Source organism: Rhagoletis pomonella, unplaced genomic scaffold, assembly GCF_013731165.1.
Source record: "Rhagoletis pomonella isolate Grant_MI unplaced genomic scaffold, Rhpom_1.0 Rhpom_scaffold_00168, whole genome shotgun sequence".
Taxonomy (NCBI): domain Eukaryota; kingdom Metazoa; phylum Arthropoda; class Insecta; order Diptera; family Tephritidae; genus Rhagoletis; species Rhagoletis pomonella.
In genome coordinates, this window is record NW_023458722.1 from 114,063 (window position 1) to 135,393 (window position 21,331).

Here is a 21,331-nt window from a genome sequence, read left to right on the forward strand (position 1 = left end):
AGGACTGCAATTGTCGACGTCGCCAAATTAAATCTATTTCTAATTTTGCCGGCGACAATGAGTAGATGTAGTGCTGCAAAATTAAATTGTCGCAAAATTAATCACATATTCTTGATTGTTCATGTTTTTCTTATTTACTTAAATAAAAATACACAATTTGTGAAATAAATATACCAAAATGTCAAACTTTAAAATCAGCTGTTTGCTATGTCGCTGAGGTCTTTAAAAGGTTTAAGAAGCTGGCTTCAAGGCGACATTTGTCGACAAAATGATGTCGCTGTCGTTACGTCGTGAAGTTGCAGTCGTCAAAGTGTTCCGAGCTTAATTGATAACGGACGCGCCGTTTTATCATATATTAGTTTGTTTCGAATTTTGTGTTTATTAATTAATTCTTTCGCAATTTAGTGCGACTTCTGCATTCTATATTCAACTTCTTTCGCATAGTTTTCTACATTGTAAATCGGGTCAATCTGTTCTTTTTTTAAATCTTGTGGCACTGTGGTCTTTTTCCCAAATATTAATTCAAAAGGGGAAAATTTATTATCGAAAACTGTGTTAGTTGTTGTGTTGTGTAAAAATGTAAAACATAAGTAAGTAAGTATTCATTAAAAACTCTGTGGTTACGTTCGATAGTACCCACAGTTTCATGATGTTGTGCGGTTGAAAAATCGTGTTTAACCTTTAAAAGTTTGGTTAATTCAGTGAAAATTTCGTTTTTGAATTCAGTGCCTAAATCTGATTTAATGGAATTCATTACACCGTAAGTTAAGACAAAACTTTCGAAAATGGCCGATGCAATCGTTTTAGCGCTTTTGTCTGGCACAGCTACTGTTACCAAATACTTTGTTAAATCGTATATAATGGTAATTGCGAGCCTATTGCCACTACTCGACTCAGGTAGCGGTCTTAATGTATCGATTACAATAATATCAAATGGTTTGCAAGGTGTTGGCGTTAAAACAATATTTTCCTTGTTTTTGGGTTTAACCTTGTTTAATAAACATTTTGAACAATTTTTAACAAACTTGGATACATCACGGGTCATATTTTTCCAGTGATATTTTGTACGTAATTTTGCATAAAGTTTTTTCATTCCCCAGTGTCCGCCTGTTATGGGGTCATTATGGTAAATGGTCATTAATATTAACTTTTTATCATCGTCAGTTACTGTTTCTACCGGTTATGTTAATACTATTTGTAAAAATTTTAAAATATTATTACCGCTGGTTTTTAAATTAGAAATAGAGAAATTATTGAAAAATATATCATCTCCTGGCCATTCTACTTTCTTAATGTTGCGATTGCCGGCTTCAGCATCAAGCCTCAAAAGTAACTTGTCTAAACAAGTTGTTTCGTTAACATTCGCAAAATTAAGTAATTCTTGTTTCTTGTGTTTTAAATGTGCACATATTTGAATATTTGAAATTTTTTTTATTTTTATCGTATATAAAATGCGATACTACTCGCTTTATATTTTTAGAAAAATTATACGAAAATTTATCGTAAACTTGTACTGTAGGGTTGTCCGTGTGATTGTTTTCGTTTTGTAATTCTATTGTTTTTGTCATTGTCGCGTTTTCATAGCTAAAACATGTTTCGTAGAGTCTTTTAGTTCGTTAATGGTAATGCGTGAAAGTGCGTCTGCTCCAACGTTTGATTTACCTTTTATGTATTCAATTGTAAAGTCGTATTCTGACAGTTCTAGGCATATTCTAGCAAGTTTTGAAGATGGGTCCTTCATATTAAAAAGATACACTAAGGGTCGATGGTCAGACTTCACCTTAAAGTGAGTGCCGTAAACATAGGGTCGAAACTGCTTAACCGCGAAATATATAGCTGAAAGTTCAAGTTCTATGATTGGTTTATTTTGTTCTGCTTTGTTAAAAGATTTAGAAGCGAAACATACTGGTAAGTCGTTGCCATTATGATTTTGGCTTAATATAGCACCGCACCCGATTTTAAAAGCATTTACAGTTATTAAAAATTCTTTAGTAAAATCAGGATATTGCAATAGTTTATGAGACATTAAAGCTGATTTTAAGTGTTGAAATGCAGTTTCACAAGCGTTGTCTCATAAGAATTCGACATTTTTTCTACTCAGTCTATTTAAAGGTGCTGCCAGCGACGCAAAGTTGGGTATGAACCTTCTATAGTAATTTGTAAACGCAACGAAACGACGAACAGCGTCTTTATCAGAAGGTTTTGTATACTTTTTGATTGCGCTTATTTTCGAATCGTCTGGCAGCAGTCCCTTTTCTGAGCATTTGTGCCCTAAAAATGTTACCTCAGAACGAAGAAAATTGCATTTTGTTGGGTTTAGCTTGAGATTAAACTTTCTACTTGTTTCGAACACTGTAGCTATATTTTTTAAATGGTGCGTCTCACTACAACCTATAACTATGATGTCATCAACGTATGAAAAAGCTTGATTTGGCGAGGTGCCTGAAGAGGCTATCGACATCATTCGAGAAAAAGTATTTGGTGCTACGTTTAAACCAAATGGTAAAACTTTCCAGCGAAAGCTCCCTTGTCAGTGCTGAATGATGTTATGCCTCGTGAGTTTTTATGCAATGGAATTTGGTGAAAACCAGAAAACAGATCTAAAGTCGAGAAGTATTTTGCTCGTCCAAGGTTATCTAAGATATCGTCTACACGCGCTAATGGAAATTTGTCAGCGATAAGCTTTTTGTTAACAGCCTTAAAGTCAACACACATGCGGTACGATTTTTGGCCTGATGGGTATTTTTTGGTACTAAAATTAATGGACTATTATAATTTGAAGAGCTTGGTTCGATTAAGTCGTTTCGCAAGAGGGTATCTACGGCAAACGATAGTTTTTTTTTATATAAACGGGAGTCTTGTCATTCAGTCGAAGATTCTATTCATAAAAGTTATTGCGTGTCATAAGGTCTGTTTTTAAGGCGTATACATCGGCGTATTGTAAGCATAATTCGAGCAATTTGTTTTTAGCATATTTTGGCATTTGTTTTTGTAAAATTGACTTTAGTTCCTCTAAGCGTTTTGCGTCTTTGGAAGTTTCGATTGTTTTGTAGACATTATAGTTACTGATATCCTCAGCTATGATAATATATATTCGAACGTATTTTGCTTCATCCGTAGTATTTATTACTTTTAAAATTGGATTTTTGGTGTCAACGACACTTTGATGTAAAAACACCAGAACAAAGCTCGTGAGAGTCTACAAAAACAGGGTTGTTGGAATTAGTCAATTTAAATAAATGAAAAACTTCACATCTTGGAGGAATTACTAAAGTGTCGGTATTTGAACCGTGCAAAATTGATATTTTAGTGCTTTCTGTCCCAATGCCGATAGTTATACTGTCATTTGCGTAGTTAATAATACATCTGTTCGTCTTTAAAAAGTCCTGGCCTAGTATGCCGTCAGAAGATAAAAAAAAATTGATACAACCAAGTTTGCTCTTACGTTTCCAAATGTTATAACCGATCCAGTTGTTACACCAGTGATGTTTATGGTATTGCTACTGTTAATTGATGAATTTCTTGCTAAACTAGAGATCTTAATTAAAGAGATGTCTGCCTGTGAATCTACGCGAAACGAGCATAATTTGTAAGAATCGGTATAATTTAATTCAATAAAGTCAGAATAGTTAAGGTTCAAGCAGTAATTGATTTTTCAGGGGTAACTACGTTTAATTGCTTAGCTCCTGCTCCCCCAGTGTTCGCTCCTGAGGGGCATCGGCGTTTAAAAATTGAACATTAGATGTGTTTCTCGAATTCGAACGAGAAGAGCTGTTTCTGTTGCTTGCCGACCTATTACTTACTATACTTCTTATGTAATTACTTCTATTGTAATTATTTTGACTATTGTGCCTTATGTTATTGCCATTATTGTGCCTATTTGTATTGCCGTTATTAAATCTGAAACCATTGTTGTGATAGCCATAGTTGTTGTGCCCTCTAAAACCTTCTCGAAAACTATTTGGTCTATTTGCCCATGACCTAAAAGATAACACCTGCCGCTCTTTGACTTCATTATTGTGTTCTACAATCATTTTTCCGACTACATCTTTTGAATTCGTAAAAGTGGTTGAGGCTAAAATAGATTTTACTAGCTCTGAACGACTGTTCAGCCTGCAAACAATTACTGTCTGCTCTACCGCTAACTCGGGGGCTTTCGCTTGAGTCATACCCTCAATCATCGGCGTAGCCAGAATGAAATTTAGGGGGGGGGATCGACCCTATTAAGCTGGCATTTCAGGGTACTATTTTATGTATATATAAGGAAAATTTGAAAGTTAGGGGGGGCGGCTCGAACACCCCCCTGCCCCTACCTGGCTACGCCCATGCCCTCAATAATTAAAGATCACTCTAATGCGTCAGATAATTCCTCTACTCGTTTGGCAAAGTCGGAATAGTTGTTATTAGTAATGTGTATTGACGCGATTTTGCCAGAGACAACTTTGGAGGTATCTGGTTTGATTCTGCGCATCTTTTATTTGATCCACTGAAATTATTGGACTGGGTAAAACCTCACGCGCTTTGCCTTCGAGTTTTGACTTTAAAAGTGCTATAAATGTTGTAGTTAAACCTTCATCCGATAACTCTTCTATTAAATTGATTTTGTCAATGAATGAGTCGAGCGATAGGGGGTCAGCACTATAGTTTTCTCGAATTATAGATAAATACAAGCTAATAAAAGATTTCTTTTGCTCACGTATTGCCATTTTTATGTTGTTTGTATATGCAATAAAATTAATATTTGGTGAACTAATCGTTACGCAGGGCGTTTCTTCAATTTGTAAAAAATCTTTAAATGAAGGCAATGAACCACTTATTTTAACGGTGGAAACTTCTGGTGTGCCAGCTGAACAAGCGTCAGCAAAGTCGTCGTCGGAATCTACTTCAGAATTTAAAATATCTTCTTTTATAAGAACTGAAAAATCTTCGGGTACTAAAACTTTACACCCAATTTTTTGAAAACACTGAAGTAGTTTTTCTCTGCACCGCGGTAATCTTTTAATTATAGAAGCTGGCTTGTTTCGTTGTTGTTCCGAATTTTTTACTTGAATTAAAATATCGTTGTAAGTTTCGATTAAATATTTTTTATATTCGTCAACTTTTCCCGATTTGTTGTAAGTGGACGGCTTTGAAGAACACGCTTGGTAACTTTTGAAAATTTTGCTTGTAAATCTTTGAATACAAGTTCGACATCTGACATCTGGCACACACGCAAAGCAAAAGATCTAAAAAGAAAACTATCGAACTATTGTATTATTGAAAAAAAAAATTTGAATAAAGTTGTAATATTTGAAGTTTGGCTACCACGGCATAGAAAACTGAGGAAAACGTTTATTGATAATTATAATCGTTGAAATATTTTGCCATATTTCAAACGAAACTCTAAAAGTTGTAGTATAAAAGCACGGCAATGGCACAGGCGAAAATTCGAATTTTTGAAAAAAAAATAAAAATTAATGAAAATCCCAAATCTGACCCTTGCCTAATGTTGCAAAGAATTGAAGAAAAATTTTAGTAAAAACTTTAAATTGTTCAAAAGTTAGTTACGTTTCACAAAAAAATATATTAGTATTTGCACATGACTGTAGCACTGAAGCTGAAATTCCAAAAGAAAAAACAGTAACATATATGTGCATATGTAAATGTGTGTATTGAAAGTAATTTAAAATATTTGAGTATAATACAGATGTAAAATGAATGTAAGTAATATAAGTTTGAAAATTTTGAATGTAAAGAAATTTTGAAATTTTGAATATAATACAGATGTAAAATGAATGTATTTTATATAAATGTATGTACATTGCTTTATATGTATACAAGTGGAAGGTTTTAAAATTTAAAGGAAAATTTGGTCGAAATTTGCATACTGTGCACCATACATACTGCAAACCGTTATGCTGTGCTTTCCTGCTCGCTCTTGCTAAAGTTGGCGTTGTTCTGCATACCGCTACTCGTTACTGTTCAGTGTCAAAGTGGCGTGGTTTTACGTACAGTTATATGTACGTACATATACTGGTTATTACGGTCCTGTGGCGTACTGTGGCAGTACTTTCAAGAAATTTTAGCTGTTTTACTGTGGTTTTTAGTTTCTCGTTTAGTTTGTAATTTTCCCGTTGTCAGAAATTATAGTTTTTTTTCACGTTCCACTGTCTTTAGCTGCCACCACCATAACCGTTTTTGCAAAGTTTTTGTTCACGTTCCACTGTCTTTAGCCGCCAACCACAACTAATTTTTGGAAAAGTTTTTGTTACCAGCCACCGCACTTGCTTATTTATAACCTTTTTCGTTTTGCATTTCATAAACGTTTTAGTTTGTAATTGTTGTTTTAAATATTGGTACTACCGATTTTTTTTTAATTTTTTGCTTTTTAATTTTTTTTTGTAATCTTTTTCAAGTTTTTCCCTTTTTTTGTAGCAATCTTTGAAAGTTTTTCCTTTCCTTTGTAATAATGTTTTTTTGATAAGTCTATTTTCAGTTTTATTTAGTACACCGCAATTTCGCGGGATGGACCCACGGTCGCCATGTCGAAGTGGTAAAATTCCACTTCGTTAGTTAACGGGGGTACCTCTGACACGTGGAGCCCAGGTGCTCCTCTGGCGCTGCTGCCGGCCAACGCCCGACTTGTCAAGGGCAGTGCTGCTGCCTGCTTCTCGCGGAGCCCTGGTGCTCCGCCGGCTCTGATGCCGGCCAACGCCTGCTTGGTGCTGTCGGTCCCAAAATAATATAAATTAAAATCAAACTTGACTTTCCGTGTTGAAGTAAGCGAATTGAATGACGCTAATCTTTATTTTGCATTTCGTCTTCACCTTAGTTTCTTACATATGCAGGGTTGCATTCTTAATATCGTAAATTCTTAGTTCTTAATTGTACTAGATTAGCCTAGGGCGTATTCATATAAGATGGTTTGTAGTAATTTAGTAGGGTTGCAAATTGTATGCTTTTATCGCATGACAATGTTATAATACGATGCAGCAAGCTCAGGATTCCTTTTCATCTTCCGCTCAATACCAACCAGACGATGCATCGCCATGCCATAACTTTCCGGCAACACGATTCCATCGGACTTCCACAGAATCCCTGTCTGAAATCGATCGCCAACCCCAACGGTAGTCTCTTCTAGGATTCGTCGTGCACGCACTTCATCTGCACTTGAATTGCTCGTCCAATTCAAAAGTCAATAAGTTGCAAAAGTTTTGCCCCGAAAGACTCGGTAGAGAAATATTCAGATACCATCTCGTGCAACGGCGGATCAGGAATACATCTGGTATGTAAACAAACCGGTTCTTTCATCGGCCTTTCTACTGGCCCGAATACAGCCCAACCTAGCTCGGTGTGGGCGGCATAGGGCCCAAGACACTTGGAACTCATTAAATGTGTGGGCAGACCGAGATGATCGAGCCCAATCAGTATAGAAGGCGGGACATCTTTATACGGCTGCATTGGTAATTTCCCTCTATGGCGTGCAAAGTCAGGAATGTCACGTTCGCGTATGGCGTTACTTTATTCCCTCTCCGCTGACCTCGATATCGATATGGCAACCGCTTGCCTGGCGGCCTTCCCGCCAAACCATTGAATGTCTACGTCCTGGCACTGACCGCTAACGCCTAGCTCTTCCATCATAGTAATTGATGACCCTACGTCCAGAAGTGCATATGTGTTAACACTCTTTTTGGGGCCATATAGAGTAACTGACAGCACTCGGAAGAGTATGTCGCTGTTGAGCGTGGACGAGCAATTCAATACCGGATTATTTTTTTTCACCTCAGGTGAAGTTACTATTGGCTTGCGAGTCGACTCAGTAGAATCCTTTGAGGCGAGTGATCGAGCCGGAGAAGATGCCTCGGTTCCGTGCAATAATTGATGGTGGTTTCTCAGACATCCGTCGACCTGACATGCCTTACGGCGACGATATTCTCGAGTAGCATGCCCGGTTTTTAAACAAGCCCGGTTTGAAGCAGAGTCGAAGCTGTTTGGCCTTATTCCGCCTCTCTAAAATAGAGGCATCTTTAAATCGTTGTCATTCCGAGACGTTGTGTTCGTCTTGATATAATGAGCATTTGGCTTGTTCATCAGTTGCGGCGTGTAATATCGCACGGTGTTTCGTATCCGGAACGTCGGGCTCCATAACTATCTGGACGTAATCTGAAACATCGGTCAACCATGAGTTGAAACTTACGATGGTTGGGTATGGCCTTACAATAACCGCATAACGTGCCCACTCCAGGCGTCCAGGAGAGTAGGGTTCGCTAAATGTCTCTTTTCCCCCATTGAATGCAGAAATATTGTCAGATTGTTAGTGAAGGTAGAAAATTGCACGATTTGTCCAGTTGCTCCCTCTGAATCTTTTGGCGTATCTCGGACCTGCTTCATTTGGCTACGTATTAGTTGCTCTGGTCCTCCGAATCGGAAACGAAGTGTTCCTTGACGGCATTGACGTTATTCAGTTGAATCCATAACGCTTTGACGGCATCTCGTGCGGCACCTTTAAGGCATTTATTTAGTCGCTGATTGTTATCAAAGTTTGAGTATCCATACACGGGAGTCGATTCTGTATAAGCTGCATAGAAGACTGGCCAGTCTTCTAGCTGCCCAGAAAACTCGGGTAAATCACGAACTTGTCTAGGCGTTAACATCATCATGTTTTGGCCGCGGATCATGTTAAGCTGCTGCGGCGGTAAGGTGTGATGCACCGTCGCGGACGTAGCTTGACGTCGCCCTACAACTCCTGCCAGTTGTTGTTGCCGCTCGGTAATCTGTTACCAGATACAGAGTAGTTGTCTGTGGCGATCGTTGGCGCGTATGCGGGAAATAGCGAGGCAACGACTTGCGATGGAATATGCGCACTGTAAGGAATAGCGCTCGATGCTGTAGGCCCATAAGACAATGGCGGCAGGGTACTGGAAGTAATTGGCTTATAAGCATCCGTAGCTGGTGGCGAACAAGTTATTGGCGGTACAGCGGGTACTGCCGTTGGTGCCGGTATACTGGACGGCGGATAGCGCTTTATGGCTGGCGAACCGCCGGACACATCCGTGATGTAGGCAGTAGGTGGCGGACCTGACGGCATTACTGTTGTAGACAGTGCAGCTGGCGAAAATATTTGCGTGTGAGTATTGGAAGATACAAAGGTGGCAACTGGATCATGACCATAAAGTGCTGTATTGCAAGATGCGGCTGGCATATACACATAGCGCGGAGGACCAGGCGGTACTGCTGGAATATGTTATGCAGCTGTGTGGGTGGGCAAGGCCAGGCAGCATGCAGGCATGCTTGTGGGCCCTAGCTAGCTCTTCGTTCGAGGGAGTTCTTCCTACCTACCCTGCCTCTTAGCTACATAAAAAAAATTTGCATCATGCCTGGTTATTAAACAATTCAAGAAAGAGAAGAAGCCAGCAAGAGAATAGGAAGCCAGCTAGAAGGAAAGTCGCTTAAAAGAAAGAGAGCCAGTCCGGTCAGGTGGAGTCGTCCCACCCCTTCTACGTGTACTCCGCGAAGCCTTGGGCGCTGCTGCGACTCCTTTACTTTAGCAGCGCCCCTAAACCTGACAGTGGTCCGTATGTCAATTAACAGTCAGTCAATGTCCTCTCGATGTCATCATTATTATGTCCATACCCCACGTACCCTCCGTTGCACTAGCGCAATACACACACCAAATAAACAAAGATCTAGCACTTCATTTCACCTTATATGCCACTCTCATATCGAGATCTAAAAACCTTGTATTCATGTACATGTTTTGTTTCTACTTTTATTTCAACCACCTATCTCTATTCTTGTCTCAACTAACAATTCTGAATTATTCTTAGTTCAGTACTATAATGGAACTGTAATATAAACACTGATAAAAATGAGTAAGAAAAAAATCTAACCAACCTAAATTCCAAATGAAAATTAATTACGAAAAATCCAAAAACAACGTTCTTTAATTTAAATATTTATGCAACAAGAAAGAAAATCTCGCGCATCCTAATGCCCAACAGGGTAAATGCATATGTTTATAAGTAAGCGTATATGTCTGTATGTATGAATATACCAAATGTGGAGTTATCAAAAAGACGCATTCATGCTTAGGATCAACAAACTTAGGTATATATTTACATACGCATGCATATGCGAATGACCCAATTCTTTAATTTTCATTCAGGCAACTATGTACGTAAATATGTATGTATGTATACAACAAAAAGCAAACATAAATGCACTCACCTGGTTACTCCAGCGACGTTTGTACCAGCCCGCTGATGAGAACCTGTGTGGGGGGAGAGCGTAATCTACTGGACTATATACATATGTACATACATTCATATATCTACAGCAGGAGTACTATGATTTGGACGTTTGACCGGGTCGATCACTTGCTCGTGGTTGCGGGCATCGAGCAGGTCGATCTCTCAAATACGTAAAATTAAAATTAACAATGAAAAGGAAAATGTACAAGAATACAAAAAAAAATATATATATATGTATATATATAATACCACCACGTGGTGTCCAGCTGCAAGTGCAAAAAAAATGGATAAAATCAATACATTTAATGACGCAACTAGTGAAACTAAGAACTCATTTGCATGCTAAATATGCAAAAACAATAAGAGTAGATGAGATTATGCGTGCGCGAAATAAAGAAAAAAAATATTACTTTAGTGATGAAAAACTATACAAAAAACTATTGAGCTATTGCTTGTTGGCAAAAAAACAAATTTGAAGAGCGTGACAAGTAAGTTCGAGAAGCCGTAAGGGAGAATGAATAATACGAATCCGACAAATGCAGATATATAAGGTAGGAAATTCAAAATCAATAATTTAACCAAATAACTCCGCGTGGCAAAAATTCAATTAATATACCTACCAACAAAACTATGCATAGAAAATAAATTACCAAAATAATATACTTATAACTCTCAGTTATAAATAAGGGTAGAAATTGAAATAAAAAATTGAAGAAAATAATACCGCGAGTGCCAAGATTATCCCTAGCATACTAAGCAAAACTTACTAAACTTACAAGGTTAGCTAAAACTCGCATAAACAAGGATAGAACTTAAAAAAAAAATATATAATATCTAAATTCTAAATAAGGGAAACTCTGGGCTTCTAAGCCGTTCTGCTCCTGCTGGTGCCAGTGGCTGACGTCGACGCTGACAATGCTTGGCGACGCTGACGTTGTGGGCGTTACCTTCCTGCTACCGCTGAGAATGGGGACTTCGCTCTGATGGTTTCTGACTCCACTTAACGTCCACTTTTTATGCTCCCACTCACCGTCGTTCCACTACTTAAATTGTGTTTCTTCTATGTATATACATATATGCATTGTACTATGCAAAAGCACATACATATATTCGCTCCCGGGTATATAAAGAAGTTATTGACACGCTCTGGGCTATGTGTATGGATCAGCTGATCCACTGCTCTGGTTTCTATTGTGGCGCTGGTCAGTTGGCGACACTGGTAGCGATTTTGCGATTTTGAGTAAGTGCGCTTCCGGCCGACACGTCACCTATGTAAGTTTGTGTGTGTGTTGTTCGCCGGTGTAAATGTTGTTGGTGTAAAAGGGAGGACAGGTATATCCGATGCGTTGTGTGTGTAGTTGTTTACTGGTGTGTGTCCGGCGACGGAAAGACGGTACTAAACCTGGCTGCAGGGGTTCTTCCACCCACTCCTGGAGGTCCTTTCGCAGGTTCCCCGCTGGCGACCTCAGATTCCCCAGAATTTTTTTTATTTTAATTATTTTTTCACTCGTAACTTACGCGCACAATTTAAGAAACCATTAACTATCTGGCCGCTACTTTCACAATAATCACGTTGATATGCCCTGGCAGCCTTTTATAAGGGATGACCAGGCTGAGCAAACGGCTCATCCTACCCGTTAGCCCACACTCAAAAGCTCCCCTTTCGCAGAATCACACATTCATACACACCTACCCTGAACTACCTTATCGTTCGCTTGGCTAGCAGAGTTTCGCAACACACTACATACAAATACTGGGATTTGGGTATTGGGAATGATTTTACTTTTATTTTTGGCAAACGCACATGCATATACACACTCACTTTATAGCAAGGCAGGCGCTACAAATATAACTACAAGACATTACAGGCGGCTCCATAGGAGCGTTATTATTTGAGGGTACGAACGTGGCGGCTGCACCCTGACCATAAGACATCGCAGCACTAGGTGGAACTGGCATATACATTGTAGACGGCGGGCCAGGTGGTACTGCAGGCGTGTGACTATCGCGCGGCGGAAAGTTGGTGCTAGCTGACATGTTGGCCGCCTCTATTGGCGCATGGGTATTGAATGGGGCGGATGGTGCAGGAGCATAACCATAAATAGCCATAATGCTCGGCTCGGCTGGCTTATAAGCGACGGGCGTTCGCGCAGGCAGTACTGCAGACGTGTGACTATAGGGCGGTGAAACGTACATATTGGCTGACGTGCACATAGAAGGCGAATAATCGGTCGTTATTGATCTGGTGTACATATTGTCCGATGCACCAGTGGCCAGTGACATGTCAGGTGGCGCAGGTGACATGTCAGATGACGTAATGCCAGTCATAAGTGGCATATAGGTAATGGGGGACGTATCAGGCAGTAATACTGGCGTAGTAGTAGTAAGCGGCATGTCATGAGCCGCTGTTGTATAAGTAACTGCCGATATAGTATCAATAGTGGCAGGCAAATAAGTGTTCGACGGCAAAATGTCGACGGTAGTTGACGTAATGGTACTAGACGACAAAGTGAAAGTGGTCGTAGTCGAGTTATCTAGAACTCCGGTGTCTAGAGAATCCGTATTAGGCGGCGATATGATTGCTAGACATCTCGGAGCATCCTCAGGCTGGCTGCCTGCTCCTGGCTAGAAACGGAGGCTACGGCGAGGTGTATGGTGAATCATATTTTCGCAGGACTTAGCTGCAAACGAAGCTGCGAAATAAAAATGTTGCTGGCCCTCGCAGAAATGAATGAAATAGAACGTACAATGTTGTATCTTGTTTATTTCTAAAGATATGAATAACAATGCATTAATAAAGCAATTTATAAAAAGCAAAAAAACTTTCCGCTGTTTCCACTTCTGCTCGGGTTGAATATCTTTTTAGTTTGAAATCAGTGCTGTCAACCGTCAACCCAAGCCAAGGAGAAACGACGGCGTTGCCATCGCTATATTGCAAACAAAGTTGCACAAATAATGAAAGAGCCCTGTTTCACAACAAAATAAAATCAGGGTTCGGAAATATTCACTTACCTTCGTACGCGAACGCGAACGTGAACGTATCATTTATTTAATATTGGTTTTCCTCCACGAGCGAGAAGCATAAAACATGTTCAGATCGTCCATGTTCGCGAATGATAGGTAGAAAAAATTTCCGCCGTTGTTCGTACGCGAATGGATTGGTAGACCAAACAGCGTGCGTTCATATATGTAGCTATGAGTGGCATCGATGCCTTCGCGAACATTCACTGCTGTCGTTCTCGTTCATAAGTGAATGTAAATGCTGCGTCAAACATTCGCGGAAAGTTGGTGTGGCTGGAGATACTATTCTGTGCGAAGGAAATTTTGTTAATTACATAAGGTTTGCACCGTTCATTCGATTTTCGAAAATGAGGTGTCAAATGAAGAGGCGTGGCCTCTAGGTGTGCAGTAAGGATATATTTTCTTAATAGGGTTGCCACCTGCGTTTAAAGTTATGATATTTACACCGTTCTCCCGATTTTCAAAAATGAGGCGTGAAATAAAAGGGCTTGGCCTATAGATGTGCACAAAGGATATATTTTTTTGATAGAACTGCCACCTACGTTTAAAATTATGATATTTACACCGTTCTCCCGATTTTAAAAAATGAGGTGTCAAATGAAAGGGCTTGGCCTCTAGATTTGCAGAAATTATATATTTTTATGATAGGATTGCCACCTGCGTTTAAAATTATTTTATTTACACCGTTCTCCCGATTTTAAAAAATGAGATGTCGAATGAAAGGGCTTGGCCTCTGGACGTGCAGTATATATATTTTTTAATAGGGTTATAAACTCTATAAAGATTCGTTATAATGTGCATACCACTAACAATAATGGAATGCATTCTCATGAAATGATGGTCGTTAGCATTTCTCAGAAATGTTTATAGAAAAATCTCATTCAACAGCAATATTTGCGGTTCCACCTGCAGATGAGCATAGCCCTCACAATTATTGCAAGAATGTAGAAATATTTATAAACAAACAGCTTTCCCATATGTTGGGTAGAAAAATTTCGCATATGAACAACAGCGAAAATGCCTTCTACCTAACATGTATGGAAGAAAATAATAACACCATCGACAAAATTTTTTCACCTACATACATAGTTGTAGATTGTACATATGTATACATATTGTACATATGTAGATATGAATAAACGCACCAAAGTATATACATACATACATATGCATGTATAGGCAAACAGTTTAATCATTATAACTTTTTGACAGAAGCCTTGGTGCACTTCTGAAGGCCAGGCACCTTCATTTGATACCTAATTTTTGACAATCATGCGAAGGATGTAAATATTATAATTTTGTAAACAGGCGGCAACTCTGTTCAAAAAATAAATACTTATTGTACGTCTTCAGGCCCAGCCCTTTCATTTGACAACATATTTTTTTAATCCAAAGAACCGTGCAGATTTTATAATTTTTAAAATGGTGGCAATTCAATTCAAAAAAATAAATCCTTTCTGCACATCAGGCATCTGCAGACGGCAACTCTGTTCAAAAAATAAATCTTTATTGTACGTCTTCAGGCCCTGCCCTTTCATTTGACATCTTATTTTTTTATTCCACAGAACCGTGGAGATTTTATAATTTTCAAAATGGTGACAATCCTATTCAAAAAAATATATCCTTACTGCACATCCAGAGCCCAAGCCCTTTCATTTGAAACCTTATATATGAAAATCGGGAGAACGGTGTAAATATCATAATTTTAAAGGCAGATGGCAACCCTATTAAAAAATGTATCCTTTCTGCACATCTAGAGGCCAAGCCCTTTCATTTGACACCTCAGTTTTGAAAATCGGGAGAACGGTTTAAAGATCACATTTTAAAACAGAGGTGGCAAACCTATTAAAAAAAGATATCCTACTGCAAATCCAGGGGCCAAGCCCTTTCATTTGACACCTCATTTTTGAAAATCGGGAGAACGGTGTTAATATCATAGTTTTAAACGTAGGTGGCAACCCTATCAAAAAAATATATCCTTTCTGCACATCTAGAGGCGAAGCACTTTCATTTGACACCTCTTTTTTGAAAATCGGGAGAACGGTGTAAATATCATAAGTTTAAACGCAGGTGGCGACCCTATTATAAAAATAGACTCTCCTCTGACACCTCATTTTTGAAATTCGAATGAACGGTGCAAATCTTATGCAATTAACAAGATTGTTTTCGCACGGAATATATCTCCAGGCACACCAAATTTCCGCGAATGTTTGACGCAGCATTTACCTTCACTTATGAACGAGACGTGAACGTACGCGAAGGCATCGATGCCACTTACAGCTACAAACATGAACGATCGCTGTTTGGTCTACCAATACATTTGCGTACGAAAAACAGCGAAAAATTTTTCTACCTAACATTCGCGAACGCGAACGATCTGGACTTGTTTTATGCTTCTTGTTCGCGAAGGAGAATCAATAGAGAATATTTGATACGTTCACGTTCACGAATAAAATCGTAAATGTATGTACGCGAAGGTTCATATATGAATATTTCTGAACCCTGAATAAAATACACCGCAGCAATGGGTTACGAAACTCCGGAAAAATGAGTAATTTTATAATAGGAAAGTTTGTTTCATTTTATTATGAATTCGTGTAGTAACAGGCGTGGAAAATATGATGCACCACATAAGAGCCGTTGCAGTTTTGTGAAGACCACCCCGAATTGCAAACGTAAATCTGTAAAAAAAACTGTTGTCTCGGAGTTCCTTCAGAAGTCTTCTTGTTGGATTTAAATTACTTCACGTCTTTATTATTCAACAGCGCCGCCTATCGGCTTATATACACATTGCAATTTCTATTCATTGTAAACATTCTGTTCTCATTATACCACACAAGTGTAACAATACGTTTTTATTTTCTCATTAAATTATATTAAAACTATTTTATTGTTTTATTATAACCACTGAAATCCAAAAGGTTATGGGCCCAGTGGCTGTATTTATCGAGTAAAATTGAAGAACACTTAAAAGTTGGAAAATCTAAGTAATTCTACTGAATAAGCCATATTCATCGTAGTGAAGATTGGTTCGCGCTTTGCTGTGGTATATGAATATATATGTATGTACATATATGCGTGTATGAAAGCCCACGTGTTGGTTAAAAATTCGAGAACATTCTTGCACCAGATAAGTTGTAAATTTTGATAGAAATTGTCAAATACATAGTCGTGTCGCCGTACCGTAGTATTTGCTTATTGTTTATTACACAAAATGGATTTAGTAGACGAAAAACCTGGCAATGGTGTAGCCGTCACTCATCACAAATTAAATGGTATGAATTACAAGTTGTGGAAGTTCCAAATTGATGCTGTGATGAAATCCAGAGGCCTGATGGACGTCATGGCCGGCAATGTTCCTGGTGAAACTGCAAGTACTGCTGAGAAAAGTCAATACGACAGAAATGATGGCAAAGCAATGGCGATTTTAATTTCATCGGTGGACAATGAACAAGCGAATCATATTCTTATGTGTAAGACTGCGAAAGAGATTGCAGATAAGTTGTCTAATTTGCATGAAAAACGTAGCGAGGTGCGCACTATGAATCTATATGAGGAATATTTTTCTTTGAAAATGACTGAGGGCGAATCAGTTACGTCGTATGTGTCAAAGGTGAGTAGAATGGCACATGAAATCGAAGACCAAGGTGAAAAACTATCTGAGAACATTAAAATGGTGCGGATCATTAGCAGTTTGACACCCAAATTTCGTAACTTCAAGACAGTTTGGTACAACATAAAAGAAGCAAGAACGTTGGATAGTTTGATGGCTCGTTTGCAGCTGGAGGAGGATCAAATGAACAAAGTGGATGATACACCATCAGATGTGGCTTTCAGTGCGAAATTCAAGTCAAAACAACAGCGGACTAACAAAAAAATGCCAGCATCGATTGATGAGCTGAAAAAGAAAACAAAGTGTAACAAATGTCATGAAATTGGACATTGGAAGCGTGAATGTCCGAAGCGCGGTGAAAAGTTTGCCGAACGCAAAAAGGCTGGTAGTGATGTTGCATTTTGTGGCAAAGTCGGTGATGGGTTCACTACGAATTTTGAGAATATTTGGATTGCTGATTCAGGTGCAACAGAGCACATGACAGGTCGCATTGAATGGTTTACAGATTATGAGAAGTATGAAGTTGAGCGATTTGTACAAATAGCAAATAATGATCGTTTATTGATTCGTGGCAAGGGAACAATTTTAATTGAAGCAAAGGTTAAAGGCAAATGGCTACAGAGACAGCTTAGGAATGTGCAGCATGTTCCTGAACTGAAGCAGAACTTGTTTTCAACGGCATCCGCCACCTCAAAAGGATTTCAAATGGTGATTTCTCATGATGGTTGCAAACTGACAGATGTTGATGGTGAAATATATGCTGTGGGTGTGAAAGATGACAGTAAGCAATTGAGAATGGTATTTCGACAGAGAATTATTGAACGAGCGTGCGCTGCAACCGTCACGCTTGAGCAATTGCATCATCGGTTTGGGCATCTGAATGTAGATGCAATAAAACGTATGTGCAACCAGAATTTGATTGAAGGCGTCAAATTGTCGAGTGAAACAAAGTTTTTCTGCGAAGACTGCCATCTTGGTAAAATGCAACGTGTTTCACATAAATCAGCGCAAATCCGAGTGACCGAGAAAGGCGAATATTTGCATGCCGATCTGTGTGGGCCGATGGAAGAAGTAGGTATTGGGGGAATGTCTTACTTTCTTCTAGTTAAAGATGAGGCAACGAGTTTTAAATATGTGTACAATCTGGCTAATAAATATGAGGTGTATGAAAAACTTAAGGCTTTGTTGTCACTTGTTCGCAGCACAACAGGTAATTCTGTGAAACACATTCGTTTTGATAATGGCACAGAGTTTGTCAATAAGGAATGTATGCGAATGCTGAGTAATGCTGGGGTGAAAGTTGAAGGGATTGCACCGTACACACCTGAGCAAAATGGGCGTGTAGAGCGTGAAAATCGAACTGTAGTAGAGTGCGCTCGCACAATGTTGCTTGCCAGTGGTTTGCAAAAGCAATTATGGCCAGAAGCCGTACGAACGGCTGTGTACATTCTCAATCGATCGTCAAACAAAAAGTGTATCAATTCAACGCCATATGAAGAATGGTTTGGGACGAATCCTGAAATGGGACATGTGCGAATTTTTGGCAGTGAATGCTTCGTGCAGATACCAAAACAAAGTGGACGTAAGAAATGGGATGCCAGGGCAAAAAAGGTATTTCTGGTTGTGTACGAGTCCACATCAAAGAATTTTCGGCTCTATGATCCAGCTACACGGAAAATAATTGTAAGTTGCAACGTAAAAATAAACGAGAAATTTCTGAATCACGCTCAAGTGTACCAGCTAGCTGGCGATGATGATAGTGATGGGCAAACATCCAAGCAAACATCGTATGAAGAATTGCCAACTATCAAGCAGTCTCCAGAAAATACTGGAACAGATGAAAATGAGCATAATAATTCAGACGTGTCGGATGACTTTTTCGATACAAGCCATGATATACCGGGTGGCGAAAAAGAGGAAGAAAGACCACGTAGTACTGAACGCTATGGTTTTCGCGAGAGGTTGAAGAAACCAAGCCGTCTAATTGAAAGTGGATATTCAGCTGTAGTTATAGAGCCAAGCACATACGAAGATGCGGTCAATTCAGAAGAATCTATAAAGTGGAGAGACGCAATTAAAGATGAGTTGTGTTCACTGAAGAAAAATTCGACATGGGATTTGGTGAAGCGTCCAAAGGATAAGAACCTAGTTTGCCGCCTCAAGAAAAGTTTGTATGGACTAAAACAAGCATCCAGAGTGTGGAACAAGAAATTCACAAAATTCCTGAACGATTATATCATGATCCAATCGAAGGCAGTTCCATGTGTGTTCGTCGGTAGTGTAAATGGCAATAAGATTATCCTAATGTTGTATGTGGACGACGGATTGATTTTGTCAAAAAGCAAACAGGCACTGGAAGTAGTGATGGCTCATTTGAGTGACAATTTCGAGATGACACGAGGAGAAGACGGTAATTACGTTGGCATTGAAATACACCGAGATCGAAAGAAGAAGACAATTTTCATTAATCAAAGTGCATATATCAAAAAGGTTATAGAGAAGTTCAATATGCAACATTCGAAGCACATATCCAGTCCAGCAGACAGCAATAGCACGTTAACTAAATCATGTGAAAATGGGTGTGTTGAATTCCCATATCGACAAGCGATAGGATCGCTTATGTTTGCTGCGATTGTGACCAGACCAGACATTTCATATGCAGTGGGAGAAGTCAGCCGATTTATGGATAATCCAAAGCCCTCACATGTTTCGGCAGTCAAGCGTATTCTACGATACTTGAATGGGACAGCTGAACGAGGAATTCAATACTCTGGTCCTTCCACGACATTGAAAGGATATTCTGACTCTGACTTTGCGCGTGATGTTGATACGCGAAAATCTACCACAGGTTACGTATTTTTGGTGGGTGGAGGTGTTATTACCTGGAAGAGTCACCGCCAGAAAACAGTAGCACTTTCAACCACTGAGGCTGAATTTATGGCAGCATGTGAAGGTGCAAAGGAAGCAGTTTTGTTACATCAGTTACTTCGTGACGTAGGCTATGCACAAGAAAGCCCACCGTCACTTTACATCGACAATCAGAGCGCAATTCGACTTATCAAAAATTCGGAATTGCATCAACGAACCAAACACATCGATGTTCGACTACATTTTATTCGGCAGCTATACGAGTTGAAGAAGATTTCGATTTACTACGTTTGCAGTGAAGACCAATTGGGCGATGTTTTTACTAAGCCGTTAACAACTCAGAAGTTTATCAAAAACGTAGAGATGTTGGGAATGAAAGACTTGAAATAATTAGTGGGAGTGTTGGATTTAAATTACTTCACGTCTTTATTATTCAACAGCGCCGCCTATCGGCTTATATACACATTGCAATTTCTATTCATTGTAAACATTCTGTTCTCATTATATCACACAAGTGTAACAACACGTTTTTATTTTCTCATTAAATTATATTAAAACTATTTTATTGTTTTATTATAACCACTGAAATCCAAAACTTCTTCTCTGTAAATTTCTTCCTGCTCCACAATAGCCGCGTACATAATAATTATTTCCTTCATGAATAATATTCTGCAATGGATACTATTATGATATGCATACGCAAATAATAACTTTTTAACACACTTATTTAGGCAAATAAAATTGTTTCACAGTTTTCATTTAGTAAAATTTTGCAACCTTTTTCTGCAAAATCAATAAAATTGAAAATATTAACTTATGTTTTAGCGTTGTCGCGTACTCAATAGGACATCAAAAATATAATAGCAATTGTCGCCGTTGGAGCTTTCAAATTGCACTCTGCATACCTAAACGTGACAATTGATTATAAACATGGCAATAGTTATAGCGGCGAGTTTTGTCATTGCACGCGAATAGGGCTGTAAATGTGGATTTTTCAATATTTTTGCACTATTAGAGTATACATTCTATTAATGTTATGCAAAATGTTATTGCACTAATAAATTACTACTTTATTTGTAGAAGCGTTTAGTTCCAAAAAGCCATCTACAATATGATATTAATTGATATGATATTCACACTCTAAAACCATTTGGAAATTTTGACAGATTTTACACATCAAATTCCAAAATTGTTTCACATCGCTTATCAACATAGTGAAATAATATAAAGTGTGCCAACTACATATATGTAATACTTCTATATTGGCAGTAAGCTAATTTTTCAATGTGTAAGCATTCCGAAATCAAAGCGAGACAGTCTAGTACTGTTTTTGTCAATGTATTGTGTACTTGAGTGCCGCTTTTGTATGTGTTGTGTACATGTTTATTTATAAACGTATGTGTTCCGTTTCTTACGTACGTGTTTATTGATATATCTGTACTGTAGTGTTTTCGGACGGTACTAGCTCTTACTGCCAATATAGGAGTATTACATATATGGCCAACTAGTTTGATGTACAGTTATTTTAAAGAAAAATTTATTTATTTTATTTATTTATTTATTTGTTAGAGTCTTACGACTTAATAATAAAACTATAATA

The 21,331-nt window shown here is 38.5% G+C and overlaps 1 protein-coding gene across 1 annotated transcript; it reads right to left on the reverse strand.

Annotated features, from left to right (window-relative positions):
- Positions 1-8,716: 8,716 nt before the first annotated feature.
- LOC118750205 (leucine-rich repeat extensin-like protein 5) lies at positions 8,717-9,181 on the reverse strand. The gene has a single exon (XM_036484930.1). The coding sequence runs from the start codon at positions 9,179-9,181 to the stop codon at positions 8,717-8,719; it is 465 nt and encodes a 154-aa protein (XP_036340823.1).
- Positions 9,182-21,331: the final 12,150 nt, after the last annotated feature.